Genomic DNA, 15,045 nt, shown 5'->3' with positions numbered 1-15,045 from the left:
GAGTTTCCAAAACTGTCCACAGCAAAAGAGAAACCTGAAGGAGAGTTCAAGAGAAGAACAGAACAGTAGTAAGGCTTTCTTTTATAGGCCTAATTGTGTTAGAAGTTGAGGGATTGTGAGCAGCTGTTACTTTTTGCCAAAATTCTGCAAACATTGCCTTGTCGTAAACGTTTTGCCTAGCTAAGAACTATGCTGCATACGCTTTCCTGACAAACCAGGGAAATGTTTGCCTTCTTGTCAGAATGCTCTGTATTATCCCATATATTGCTCTAAATGTCTAAGGGAAAAATAGGAAAAATACTGAAAAAAATAGTGAAGTAAAGGCAATTACAGTTTGTTTATCCTTCTCCACTTGAAGCCCATCTGGGAGTACCCCAAACACAGCTGTTAATGGGTTAGGAGGGATTGTGACACCAAGGCTGTCTGATAGGCATTTAAAGATTTTAGTCCAGAATGATGTTAAGTTAATTTGTTACATGCCTAAAACATGTGGCCTAGAGAAGCTAAAGCTTGATCGCAACGTTTACAGGTTGGATTTTTCCCTGGAAACATTTTGGACGATTTTAAATGAGATAGATGTGCTTGATTAAAAAGTGTAAGTTGAATAATTGAATGCTTTGTGCATATGGAGCTAGAGTGAATTCTAAGCCAGAGTGATGTGATGTCTGGGTGGCTCCGACTCTTGGGGTATGGGGCTGCCCTTATAGACAGATCTTAGCATGCATATCAGCGGCTGAATGGCATTTTTAGCAGGATTGTCCAACTTAGACATAACAAATCTTTGTTCTCCTTGATTAGCTCATCCATAAAGAGAAAAATATTATGCCAGCTATCTTTCTCTATGTTTCCTATTTTTCCCTGAGACGTTTAAATCAATATATGGGTTAATGCAGAACATTCTAACAAGGAGGCAAACTTTTTCCCAGGTTTGCCAGGAAAGAGTATACAGCATAGTTCATAGATCCTTGCCGCTAGGCAAAACACTTACAACAAGGCAACTTTTGCAGAATTTGCTGCTCACAATTTAATCATGATCAGGCCTATAAAAGACAGCCTTGTTACTGTTCTGTTCTTCTCTTGAACTCTCCTTCAAGGTTTACTTTTGTTGTATGCTGTAGACCTCTTAAGAGTTCCACAGTTACTGAATTTTATTAAACATTGGTTTGGTTACTAAGAGCGTGTGCTCATTGTTCATCATTTGTTGGTATTGCATTTTCTATCAGCAATGTCAGGGTGGCTCTGCCTCATGGCGTACCACCCACAAAGCACAAGAAACATGAGAGAATATCGCACAACACATAGAAGTACAGTATTTATAAATTATATGATTAAAGAATACAAAATGAAACAAAGACATATTTTTACATAAAAGAAATGGAAATAATGAAATATGGAAACTACTAAAAATACTAAATTTACCAAAAATAAAAAGAAATCTCACCACAAGACATTTATAGCTGTACATAGGGTTTGGTTATAAATCAACATGATAGTCAACTGCAAATATTTCCACTACTGGTAGGAATGTGAGGATGGCCATTAAATTAAAGAGGACAGACTGTTGATTGCACTGCCAGAAGCGGGAATACTTATAAAAGAGTATACAAATGTGCAGTACATACTGCTGGTCTTGTGCTCATTCAGCAGCAGGGAAGTGCAAAAGGGCATGCTGATTATAAGACTACTGCTAACTTCTAAAGAAAGTAGAACCCAAAGGGTGCAGAGAGCAGTGCAACACCCTCTGATTTTACAGAGGTGGTCAAGGCGTGACTCTACCGTGGTCTGTGTAACCTTTGCCTCGGCAGATATGCTAAGAAATGAGGACAATTTGGGACAACACTAGCCACCAACTCATAAGCCACCTAGAACACAGGAAATGATACTATAAACAGGTTATAAAAAAAAATGTTGCATTGCACATAAGTTGTCATGTTTGCATTAAATGGAGTGCTGTAAGTTTAATAAAAAAAGGATTTTTTTAAAAAGCAGCAAAGAGGAGCCTGTTATGAGTTATATAGTAAATACTAAATTGCTAAAAAAAAGTCATCACTCAAAACAAAAGTACAATTACAACTAGCAAAGTCTTTCTTGCTAAGCTTTTGTTATTTACAGGTCTTCACAATAAGGATCTTGAAATTCAGACGTTCAATCGAAACAAGGAGCATTCTTATATAGAATTGCAGCCATGACTTTATGGATCATATGATCACGTCTCTAGCAACCATGCCGTATCATAACAATTAGACGCACAATAAGACCAACAAGTAGCAGACCACTAACTACTGTGTCACTCAGACTAATATTTACAACATAGTAGTAAGCATACTGTAGAAAGGCCACCAACTAAATCAAATAAAGATACGCTACTTACTCCAACAACACACAATATACACACATTATAAATACAGTCCCAGAAAAGGCTATAAACAAAGAATGAGAATGAAAAATACCAATGTCAGCACTTATACTGAGTACAGAGAAGATGGTGACCAGATAATGAACAGCTTTCTCAAAACTACAAAACAAAAAGAAATTTGGCTCTGCTAGAATCTTGGTATCTCAACCATAGTATAGTCAATTAGAAAATAACAGACACACGCCTGGTAGTTTGTTCCTTGATCAATCCTATTCAGTCTCCAAAGTGTTAACTGGAGGACACTGACAAGTTATATTCCCTGGACGAAAAATCTGATATGTTCTAAACCAGAGGTCTCCAACATTTTTTCCCCTGACAGCTAACTGTATAAAATGAAAATGGCTGAGAGCTACTTAAGTTTTCTAACGTTTATTCTCATAGCTTATTTCAACCCAAACAAACTGAATAAGCTTGTTTCACTTGAACGTTTACACAATGTTGGTGACCACAACACACATTTTGCATTAAAACATCACAAAAAATATTTAGTTCGCCTGCAAGTGCATTTTGTATGTCTGTATGCATTTTCTCCCACTACTGAATTAAAACATGAATGCTGTCAAAACAAAACAATGCAATTACAAATGCACAGATATTGTCATTTTGTTCCATGTCACTGTTTCACTTCACAAGAGTATTCACATGTCCAGTTGCATGTGTGGTGTGTTTTTAGTCAGATGACTGGCATTGCATGGAGTCAACAAGAGAGGTGTATGGTGGAGTGTAGCCAATTAGGTTCACTCTTATGGAGTCATTTAAATGTTCATCTCTTGTTCTGAACTTTGATTTCATGACATTCATGTCAGACAAGACAGACTCACAGAGGTATGTAGACCCAAACAAAGCAGACATTCTCAGAGCTGCTTGGTGAAGATTCTTATTAAGTTATCTGGCTCTATAAAGCTCCAGAAATGCTGAGACTTTAACTGCACATTATTTTGAAGGTTTATAACCTCAATTTCCATTTGCATAGCATCAATGGAAAAGTTCAGCCATCTGTCCTGAAATCTCACTTATGTCTACATCCAATGAAGGGCTTGGCCGTAAATGTCACACAGAGTTCAAGTTTCTCAAAGTCACTGAATCTGTCTGCAAACTCCTGTCCAAGCCTCGACAAGAGGTCACAATACTTGAAAACATTTAAAATGCTGACGGCACCTGTGTTACTTTCCAACATCTTTGAGACAGAGGGGAGGTGCTGAAACCTTTTGTTTTTCACTTGTTGGATGTACAATGACAGTTTTGCATTGAATGCCTTAACAGCACTGATCATATCAGATATGTTTTTATCTTTGAATTGTTACTGTAGGTTCAGGTTATTAATTTTCTCAGTTGCATCTGTCAGGAAACCAAGATCACTCTGCATCAGATAATAGGGTGGTATCTTCCTCCCTTGTTTCCATAAATGCCTTGATTTCACCCAGCAAGGAAAGAAAGCATTTAAGTATCTTACTCCGACTTAGCCATCTGACTCCAGTGTGGAAGAGGAGACCCCCCTACTCCTCATAGCATTCCTCCAGGAACAGCTTGAAGCTCTGGTGTTGCTTTGCCTTTGCTCGAAATGGAGCTGATGATCTTAACAACAGGCACCATGACATGGTCAAATTCCATAACTTTGTGCATACAGCCTGTTGGTGAATGATGCAATGATAGTTCAGAAAATTAGGAAAGTCCAGGTCCGCTTTGCAGTGCGCAATAAATCCTGAGTGATGACCTGTCATAGTAGGTGCTCCGTCAGTTGTCACAGATACCAATTTTCAACAGGGATCTTTTTTTCTACAAAGTAGTCCTTCACTGCATTGTAAATATCAACTCCCCTGGTTGTAGTTTTCAGTGGAAGTAAGGTCAAAAACTCTTCTTTGGTGGAAAAGTTACCAAACACCATCCGAATGAAACCAGCCAGCTGGGCTACATCACTGGTGTTGACAGACTCATCACACTGAATTGAAAAACATTTGCACATCTGCAAATTTTTGATTCCAGCTGTTTTACCACAGGCAATGCAGACAGTCTCCTTGCCACAGTATTTGCACCAAGTTGTACATTGGCAACAGCAGCCAACATTTCTGTCTTACTTTTATGGTCCCTGAATAACATTTCAGCCACTGAGGTCATAGCCTCCTTTATAGTCCTGCCATCAGTGAAGGGCTTTTTGTGCTTCGTTAAGATGTGCGCCACTTTTTACAAGGCCTCTGTCACCTCATTGGTGTTCTTCGTAGGTTTGGTGAACAAAGACTGTTGTCTATAAAGCGTTGTTTAGCTTCTCTTTTCGTAGACTGCTACCCGCAGGAAAGTCCCATGAAATGTTGCTGTGGACATTGATGAAATGGCGCTCCACATTACATCTTTTACTAACTGACACGCTTGCACCACAGATCAGACACACACACATCATTTACATTTGTGAAATAAAACTCTGTTTCCCACTCTTCATGAAAATAGTATGTTTTTAGCCTCTTTTTGGTATGAGTACCTGCTGCGGCCATGGTTGCTGCCCATCTCACCTCACCACTGACTCATCAAGCTTGACAGCAACGCAACTATTTGATTGACAACTAATTGGCAAATAATCATTTTGTGTAAGAAGGGGATGGGCACTTATGAATTTAATTGGATATACAGTCATGGCCGAAATTATTGGCACCCCTGGAATTTTCACAGAAAATGCACCATTTCTCCCTGAAAATGATTGCAATTACAAATGTTTTTGTATATACATGTTTATTTCCTTTATGTGCATTGGAACAACACAAAAAAACAGAAAAAAAGCCAAATCTGACATCATGTCACACAGAACTCCAAAAATGGGTCAGACAAAATTATTGGCACCCTTTCAAAATTGTGGGTAAATCGTTTTAATTCAAGCATATGATGCTTGTTTGAACTCACCTGTGGCAAGAAACAGGTGCTGGCAATATAGCAATCACACCTGAAGCCAGTTAAAATGGAAAAAAGTTGACTCAACCTTTCTGTTGTGTGTCTGAGTGTACCACACTAAGCATGGAGAACAGAAAGAAGAGCAGAGAATTGTCTGAGGACTTGAGAACAAAAATTGTGGAAAAATATCAACAATCTCAAGGCTACAAGTCCATCTCCAGAGATCTTCATGTTGCTTTGTCCACTGTACGCAACATAATCAAGAAGTTCACAACACATGGCACTGTAGCTAATCTCCCTAGACGTGGACGGAAGAGAAAATTTGATAAAAGACTGCAACAAAGGATAATCCGAATGGTGGATAAACAACCCCAATCAACTTCAAAACATATTCAAGTTGTTCTGCAGACTCAGGGTGCAACAGTGTCAGCTCGAACTATCTGTCGACATCTGAACGAAATGAAACGCTATGGCAGGAGAGCCAGGAGGACCCCACTGCTGACACAGAAACATAAAAAAGCCAGACTGGAGTTTGCCAAAATGTACTTGGGGAAGCCAAAATCCTTCTGGGAGAACGTCTTGTGGACAGATGAGACCAAGATAGAGCTTTTTGGTAAAGCTCATCATTCTACTGTTTACAGAAAACGGAATGAGGCCTACGAAGAAAAGAACACAGTACCTACAGTCAAACATGGTGGAGGTTCTAAGATGTTTTGGGGATGTTTTGCTGCCTCTGGCACTGGATGCCTTGACTGTGTGCAAGGCATCATGGAATCTGAAGACTACCAAAAGATATTGGGGCGCAATGTAGGGCCCAGTGTCAGAAAGCTGGGTCTGCGTCAGAGGTCATGGGTGTTCCAGCAGGACAATGACCCCAAACATACCTCTAAAAGCACCCAGAAATGGTTGAAGACAAAGCGCTGGAGTGTTCTGAAGTGGCCAGCAATGAGTCCGGATCTAAATCCGATTGAACACTTATGGAGAGATCTCAAAATTGCTGTTGGGAGAAGGCGCCCTTCAAATCTGAGAAACCTTGAGCAGTTTGCAAAAGAAGAGTGGTCGGAAGTTCCAGTTGAGAGGTGTAACAAGCTTGTTGATGGTTATAGGAAGCGCTTGATTTCAGTTATTTTTTCCAAAGGGCGTGCAACCAAATATTAAGTAGAGGGTGCCAATAATTTTGTCCAGCCCGGTTTTTGAGTTTTGTGTGAAATGATGTCAGATTTGGCTTTTTTTCTCTGTTTTTTGTGTTGTTCCAATGCACATAAAGGAAATAAACATGTGTATACCAAAACATTTGTAATTGCAACAATTTTCTGGGAGAAATGATACATTTTCAAGGAAAATTCCAGGGGTGCCAATAATTTCGGCCATGACTGTACATGTAAGTTGGTTTTGCTGAGTGACTAATCAAATTTGGCTAATCAAGTTTTCAAATTTATATAGGATTCATTAACCCTTTGGCGAGTTACTTGGAAAGGGGTTACGAGCTACTGGTAGCTCGCGAGCAACGTGTTGGAGACCCCTGTACTAAACGCAGACATTAGTTCTGCATGCCATTACTCCATGTGTGGAATGTAAAATTCAGTCCATTATCATCCTTCAAGTCTTTATAATAGCTACATCCGTGAGAAAAAAGGAACTCCCATTAAAAGCCCATCACCCCCTACTGTGTGTGATTCTACTTAAAGGCACGGGTTCATTTTACATAACAAAGAAGACTGCACAATCAGAAAAAATGGCAACTAGCCATTAATTAGACACACAATCAGAAAACCACAGCATGGTGAGTCTACAGTAGATGCAGTGGCTGGTGGGGGGATCTGGCACTGCCTTTATTAGCATACTCACTTGACTGTGTGTTAGAAATCTTTGCACAATCTCTAAAATCAGAGGTTTTTTTTTATATATACTGATAAGGTAAGGAAAGAATGCACAATTATTGCAGGCAGACTTATAGCTTGGCTTGCTGCATCAGTAAAAAAGGCCTGTTAGGAATAAGGATACATTTTACACACTGTCTGCTTAACTGCCAGTTGTATTAAATCACCTCTGATCCTGAATTCCCAAAATATCAAACACTACAAATTGCTTTTTTTTCTCTCTCTCTAGTTCCTGCAAAAATTGAAAAGGGCCCAGACAGCATAAAGGCAAAGAAAGGATCTACAGTGACTTTGAAAGCTGTTATTAGTGGAGAGCCAGCTCCTGATGTAGGTTGGGTCAAGAATGGAGAAGACATCGAGGAAGATGACAGGTAAACATATCTGTTTTCATAATGTAGTCCAATTCTTGCTGAACCCTGTGAGATCTCGGCAAAATACAGAGCAATGCTAAATTACCAAATGCCACTGTAAATAACACAACTTAAGCAGGATGAATAAGCTGGATGGTGGTAGTGAGTGCACATGGTGGTGGACCAGCATCCCACCAAGGGTTGTTTCCTGCCTTGAGTCAGGAGCTGCCAGGAAGGGCTTTGGCTTTCAGCAGTCCAGCAATGGAAGAAGTGGAACACGTAAGACTTGCACTGGCTAAAGTCGGTCCTCCTAAATTTTCATAATAAGAAGCCCATTTTAACGCTACGCTTATTTCTAAATCACGCAACTTTGTAAATTATACAATTCCTGACAAAACTAAAATGTATTACTATTATTATTTAGTAAAAAAGGCTGACACTTTTAGTTATATGAATTTTGAAAGGACTGAATTCTTGTACACAGATGTGAAACTTTTAGTAATACTTTCAGAATATACACTATTGTAACAATTACATTTTTAACTTTGATTCTATTTCTCCACTTGGAAATAATAATTATTAAATACAAATATAATAAAATTTACTAGACTTAATTTCTTAATTTTACTCTTCAGCTAATTCAGGCAGAAAATCTTAAATTAACTTACAAAGACACAGAGAAGTGCAGAAACAGTCCAAATGGCTGTTGAACATTTCTTAGGACACATTGTTGTACAGAATGTAACTAAAGCAGGTGTCCACACATTGTTTGGACCTTTTCTATTAGAGGCTTAACATTGCCATCTTATGAGTCCAGCATCCTGGGTTTGAGTTCCACTGCCTGCTCACTGTCTCTGTGGAATTTGCATGTTCTCCCCATGTCTGTGTGGCTTTTTCTCTAAGATGTGTGTGCCAGTTTAATTGGTGATCTTAAACTGGGGGTATTGGTGTGAAATGTGACTGAGTGCTAAGAAGGACTGAGTGTTTCCTACTTTGTATATGAAGCTGCCAGGATAGGCTCTTGTCTCTAGTGACCCTGATTTGGGTAAAGGGGGTTGACAGAGACACAGAGAGAAGTCAGGATGGAATGCCATTTTTCATAGGATCCACTCACGTTCATAAACATCAGTTTTAGTTTTTGAAATCCAACTGTGAAGCAGAGCTGGTCAATTCATTAGGCAACACAGGTAACCATCTTGGGTGCCATTTATAAAAGTTAAAGGGCGTGCGCTCCAGACATTGAGGGGGACCCGCCCCCAACATCCCATGGGTTGCCAAAGTCTAATAATACCGACTACTTTCTATGGACAATGAGAAGCGATGTCCATCAGCCACACCTAGTGTTCTAAATGGGCTTCGACTGGCACTGACTTTAAGTCAGGTTTAATTATATATAGCGCCTTTAATATGATTAAACATTGGCCAAAGTACATTATGACAATTAAACCAAGTATCAGGTTAATGAACAAGTGGAACATGATGAATTAGAATGAAAGAAGGAAAAAGGAAAATAAAACCAACATAAACTAAATGTACCATTCTAAATGTGTGCATATGATTAGAGCAGTAGTTCAATTTTTTTTTCTCATGACCCAAGTTTGCATTTTTGTGTCTTTGAGACCCAGAATCACCACCAACAGTCATCCCGAGAGTATGTGCCCCTTGGAAAATTGCAGACACAGGTGGTGTTAAATTGCCCGTGGTGACCCATCAAAGCATATGCAACTAATTCCCATTGAGTACTGTTGAGAATCAAAACTCTGTGCGACCCAAATTCAGACATACAACAACAAATTTTAAAAAAGCCAATTAACATGACCTAAAAGCAGGCAAATAAAAATGTTTTTAGCTAGGGACTAAGGGACAAGCCTAGGACCCTCTTACAGCAAGGACACGGCCACCCCTAAGCATGAATTGTGTGTGCAGAACATAAAGTACGAAAGCAATAATTGATCAGAAGAACTGAGAAACCTGGAAGATGAGTAAAGGCAGAGGAGATGAGCAAGATAAGATTGAGCTGACCCATGTAAAGCCTCATCAAATAATAAAATCCACCCTGTACCTCACTGGGAGCCAGTGGAGAGAAAAAAACATAGGCGAAATGTGATCTGTTTTTTGTTTGGTGCCAGTCAAGACTATGGAAACATTTTGTTTCTGTAGGTGAGACAGAGATGAATGGCAAATGCCAACATAAAAGGAATTAAAGTAGTTTAAATTGGACAAAGCAAAGTTATGAATAATCTTTTGTAAATCATTAAATATCACTCTGCCTTGCAGTAAGGAGACCTGGGTTCACTTCCCGGGTCCTCTCTGCGTGGAGTTTGCATGTTCTCTCCGTGTCTGCATGGGTTTGTCCCTAGTGTGTGCTTGGTGTGTGTGTGTATGAGTCCTGCGGTGGGCTCGCACCCTGTCCGATATTTGTTCCTGCCTTGCACCCTGTGTTGGCTGGGATTGGCTCCAGCAGACCCCCGTGACCCTGTGTTAGGATATAGCGGGTTGGATAATGACTGGGGCGGCACAGTGGCGCAGTGGGTAGCGCTGCTGCCTCGCAGTTGGGAGACCTGGGGACCCGGGTTCGCTTCCCGGGCCCTCCCTGCGTGGAGTTTGCATGTTCTCCCCGTGTCTGCGTGGGTTTCCTCCGGGCACTCCGGTTTCCTCCCACAGTCCAAAGACATGCTGGTTAGGTGGATTGGCGATTCTAAATTGGCCCTAGTGTATGCATGGTGTGTGGGTGTGTTTGTGTGTGTCCTGCGGTGGGTTGGCACCCTGCCCAGGATTGGTTCCCTGCCTTGTGCCCTGTGTTGGCTGGGATTGGCTCCAGCAGACCCCCGTGACCCTGTGTTCGGATTCAGCGGGTTGGAAAATGGATGGATGGATGGATGGATAATGACTGACTGACTGATTAAATATCACTCTACATACCTTGACAATAGGGCATGAGATAATCCATCTAATATAAAGTAATCTAACCTTAACCTATTTATTACTTTTGTATACAAGTAATTCATGTAAATTAAAAACAACAATAATTCATGTAGGAGGCAAACACATTCACATTATAATCCATTGGTTACTGTGTTTATGCTATGTTTAAGTGAAGGTGAAAATGGTGAGAGCGCTGCAAGTGTATCAAAATGATGAACAAAGCGAGAATCCCGCATGTAAAGGACAGCATGTCAGCTCTTCGTGAAACTTTACCCATTAGTGCCACGTCTACCAAGGCTTCCTCCCACACCTCAATCACTGGCGCAGTATGTGCATGTCTGGGGGCACCTGGCTTTGGGACAAGTGTCACTTCCGAGACCGCTTACTGATTAGCTCGGAGACAGGCTACCAGTGAAGTAAGTAAGTGAACTTTATTGTCATTCATACCATACAACATTACAACAACGGATGCATAGCTGAACGAAATTGCGTTTCTCCAGGCACAATGTGCAGACATAAAAGACAAGTGCACGCAAGACAACATACAGACATTACAAACATTTCACTTCTTACACAGAAAGTAGGTAAGACAGCATAAGACAGCACAGTACAAACAATAAAAACAAAAGATATATATAAATGTAAGCCAGTCAGTGGGTGAAATATAATATGAAAGAAAATATTGCACATTGTTTCACAGTGACTGTGATATTGCACTATATGGATACAATATTTATACATAATATATACAATATAGACAATGTAATATTGTACGATATTACAATACAATATAATGTAAACTTAAGACCTATTTGTGGTAATAAAGTGCACAGTAAGTAAGAGAGCAAAAGGACAAAGGTTATTTAACAGAGTTTAGTATTCTGATGGCTAGGGGGAAGAAGCTCCTGTTAAATCTGGTCGTTCTGCAGTGCATACTGCGGTAATGTTTTCCAGAGGGCAGAAGTTCAAACAGCCCATGTGCCAGGTGTATGGGATCTTTTATAATCTTAATGGATCTGCTCTGGCAACGTGAGTAGTGTAATTCTTGAACAGATGGGAGTGAGGACCCGATGATTTTCTCCTCTGTCCTCACCTCTCTTTGAAGTATCTTCTGTTCAGCGACAGTGCAGCTACCATACCAAACTGAGATGCTGCTGGTCAATATACTTTCTATAGTGCCTCTGTAGAAAGTTGTGGGGTAAGGTTTGCTCTTTTCAGCCTTTGGAGAAAATGAAGTCGCTGTTGTGCCCTCTTGACAAGAGAAGTGGTATTTGTGGTCCATGTCAGGTCATCTGTAATGTGCACTCCCAGAAACTTGGTGCTTCTCACTGACTCTACACTGTTTCCATGGATTGTAAGTGGCCGGTGTGGCATGTGCTTTCTCCTGAAGTCAATGATGATCTCTCTTGTTTTGTTGACATTCAGTGCCAGGTTGTTTTTTCCACACCAGGCAATGAGTTAATTGACTTCCTCTCTGTATGCGGAGTCATCGTCATTACTGATGAGGCCCACCACTGTGAACTTGTACTGGATAAAATGGCTTCAGAATTTGATAGAAGTGTAATGAAATTGTGCTTCTGCTCAGTAAAAATACTTCCATGATGATTGAGGGGTTTTGAATTTGCTGTATTATGTTAAAAATGTAGGCATACACACAAACAAAAGTGTCAAAAGTATACATATAGTATCAATTATTAGTTCCACCTCATTCAGCGCAGGGCTGCAGAAGTCACAGCAGTACCAGCTACAAAGTAGGAACATGGACAGGGTGCCAGTTTATCTCAGGACATGTGCATATCCACTCAAAAGTGCTGCCAGGTGGTTCATAGCTTACTGTAACATTTTACTCCATTGTTCTATGGGTTATTTGGTGATGTTTTGGCTTCCAGCAAGCATATTGCAATTGCTTTGTCTAAGTGAGCAACAATGGGCGCTTTCATTGTTTTTTTTTCTTCTTGTCATTCTGCAGAGTATTTTACGAGATTGATGATACTTCAACCATCCTGACCATCAAGAAGGTGCAGGCATCAGATGCTGGAAAGTACGAGATCTTTGTGGAGAACAATCTCGGGGTGGATCAGTCGTTTGCCCGTGTGGACATAATGTGAGGCCCTCCTGTTCTGCCACACACTGCCTTTATATTTGTCTAGTCTCTTCATAAGCTGCTGCTGCCAACCCCTTTACTATTGTTTGTGAGCCTCTGTAAGTTAGCAAAGAAGGAGACAAGCACAATTCAGATAAGATACAGTAGACCTTTGCAGCAAAATGCAGTCCCTCTAATAGGATATATACAGCCACCAGCCATCTACACTTCCCATCCGGGTTGTGGGTAAACTTGAGTTTCTTTCGGGTTGACATACACCAGCTTTGGAGTATACGGTCAAAATGGCACCCGGCATGCAATCCAATGAAATAACTTGAACAATCTGATTTAGTTCAGCTGGAAAGCTCTCTATGTCTGTCACTCAATTGTTTTAACTTTTATTAAAATAAAATCATGCTCTTTCTCAGTTTCTTTCCTGTTGTCTGAACATTTTTAGTAACCATGCCATCTGTTTGACAGTTACTCCCATCTAATTCATCTTGAGTGGGCAATGCAGGGGGAAACTCAGTTTGGTAGCTTCTACCAGTCTTTTTTAAAGGACAATCCAGAAAGAGGACAATTTGAAACTGCTCAAGCAGTTTGTGATACAAGGTTACTTTTATTCACTTGTCTATTTAAGCCTATATATTCCAAAATGTTACAGCTTTAGGAGGAAGGCAAAAAACAACCCTGAGTACAATGACAGTCTATTGCCAGGCCAAGGTAGTCTGGAAATAATGCTGCAGACCCATAACACAACAAATTTGTACCAAGTGAGAAATTGGGTGGCACAGTGGTTGGTGCTTCTGAATCAATTTCCCTGGGACTAAACCCTGTTCCTGTGTTGTAATCTAGATAGAATTTGAACATTTGTCTCTCTGTGTCCCTACAGACACCTGTATTAGGTTAACTGGTGATTCATAACTGGTCTAATTTGAGCGTGGGTGTGTGCAAGAGTGGTGCCCAAAGCTGCTGAGATAGGCTCCTTTCCCCCATGACCATGAATTGATAAAAAAGGTTAGAGAATGTCATGTCACTGTTTTTTGTTTCTGAAAGCCTTTCAACAAGACAAAATGAACCCTTGGGTGAGTTCAGTACTCAGATCTCCTGCCAGATCCCAAAGACATTCACTTGAGGGCCCAGAATGAGTGTGTTTGGCTACATCTGCAAATACGGGGCCAGTAAAATTTTTACTCACCCCTTTGGAGGTTATTCACTTTTTATCATTATACAACATTGAATCATAGTGTATTTAATTTAACTTTTTTGGCACAGATAACCAAAAAAAAAAGACTTTAATGTCAACGTGAAAATAGGTCTTTGCAAAGCCATCTAATTAATTAAAATCTAATAAAACATTAAATAATTGATCACATAACTACTGATACCCATTTGTCGCACCTAAATCATCACTGGTGCTGATAACTAATTTTAGAAGTCACATACTTAGTTCAATGGAAATGATCTGTCTCGGGTTTCAGTTGACTGTAGTCTAAATGCAACTTATCTAAAAGTGTCAACTTATGATAAGTCAGTATCATGGCCTAATTTACACAACAAAGACAAAAGAACACTCCAAGCAACTCTGCGAAAAGGTGATTGAAAAGCATAAGTCGGGTGACTGGTTAAAAAAAATATCCAAGTCTCTGGATATCCTTTAGAGTTCAGTTAAATCAGTCATTAAGAAATGGAAAAAGCATGGCACAGCTGTAAATCTGCTTAGAGCAGGCTGTCCTCAAAAACTGAATATGTGAGAAGAACACTGATGAGGGAGGTCGCCAAGTGACCAACGAGAACTTTGAAGAAGTTACAACTTATAGTGGCTGAGAACTGAGAGACAATATATATACCTGATTCCTGGGTGCTTCACCAGTTGCAGTTCTATGGGTGGGTGGCAAAGAGAAAACCACACATGACATACTGTATCTTGTAGAGTTTGCCAGAAGGCAAATGCAAGACTCTGAAGTCATCTGGAAGAAGGTTCTCTGGACTGATGAAACCAAAATGGAGCTTTTGGGCCATCATTCTAAACACCATGATTAGCATAAGTCAAAAATTGCACATCATCAAAAAACATCATCCTCACCATGAAGCATACTGGTGGTAGCATCATGCTGCAGCAGGCACTGGAAGGGTTGTGAAGGTAGAAGGGAAAATGAAAGGAGCAAAATACAAGGAACTCCTGGAGGAACACTCAATGCATTCTTCAAGAAACCTGCACCTTGGGAGATTTGTTTTCCAGCAAGATAACGACCCCAAGCATAAAGTCAAAGGTACAAAGGAATAGCTTCAAAACAATAATTATAATGTCATGGAGTGGCAGAGTCATAGTCCAGATCTCAATCCAAATGAGAAATTGTGTGCAGAATTGAAAAAAGATGTTCACTCATGATCCCTATGGAGTCTATCACTGCTTGAACAGTTTTGCAATGAAGAATGGTGAAAACGGCAGTGTAGATATGCAAAACAGACAGAGACTTGTGCACACAGACTGAAAGCTATCACGGCTGCCAA

At 40.2% G+C, this 15,045-nt stretch overlaps 1 protein-coding gene across 1 annotated transcript in view; it reads left to right on the top strand.

The window, feature by feature from the left end:
• zgc:77784 (uncharacterized protein LOC402947 homolog) overlaps window positions 1–12,963 on the top strand; it is a 21,716-nt gene extending 8,753 nt beyond the window's left edge. The window contains exons 4-5 of the mRNA XM_028807564.2: window positions 7,403–7,544; window positions 12,418–12,963. Coding sequence (XP_028663397.1) covers window positions 7,403–7,544; window positions 12,418–12,556 — 281 coding nt within the window. The 3' untranslated portion in view covers window positions 12,557–12,963. The remainder of the gene's footprint in view (window positions 1–7,402; window positions 7,545–12,417) is intronic.
• The last annotated feature ends 2,082 nt before the right edge of the window (window positions 12,964–15,045 follow it).

This window comes from Erpetoichthys calabaricus, chromosome 8, assembly GCF_900747795.2.
Source record: "Erpetoichthys calabaricus chromosome 8, fErpCal1.3, whole genome shotgun sequence".
Classification (NCBI taxonomy): Eukaryota; Metazoa; Chordata; class Cladistia; order Polypteriformes; family Polypteridae; genus Erpetoichthys; species Erpetoichthys calabaricus.
The sequence above is the reverse complement of the archived record's forward strand: the minus strand, read 5'-3'. Positions and strand labels throughout refer to the sequence as shown.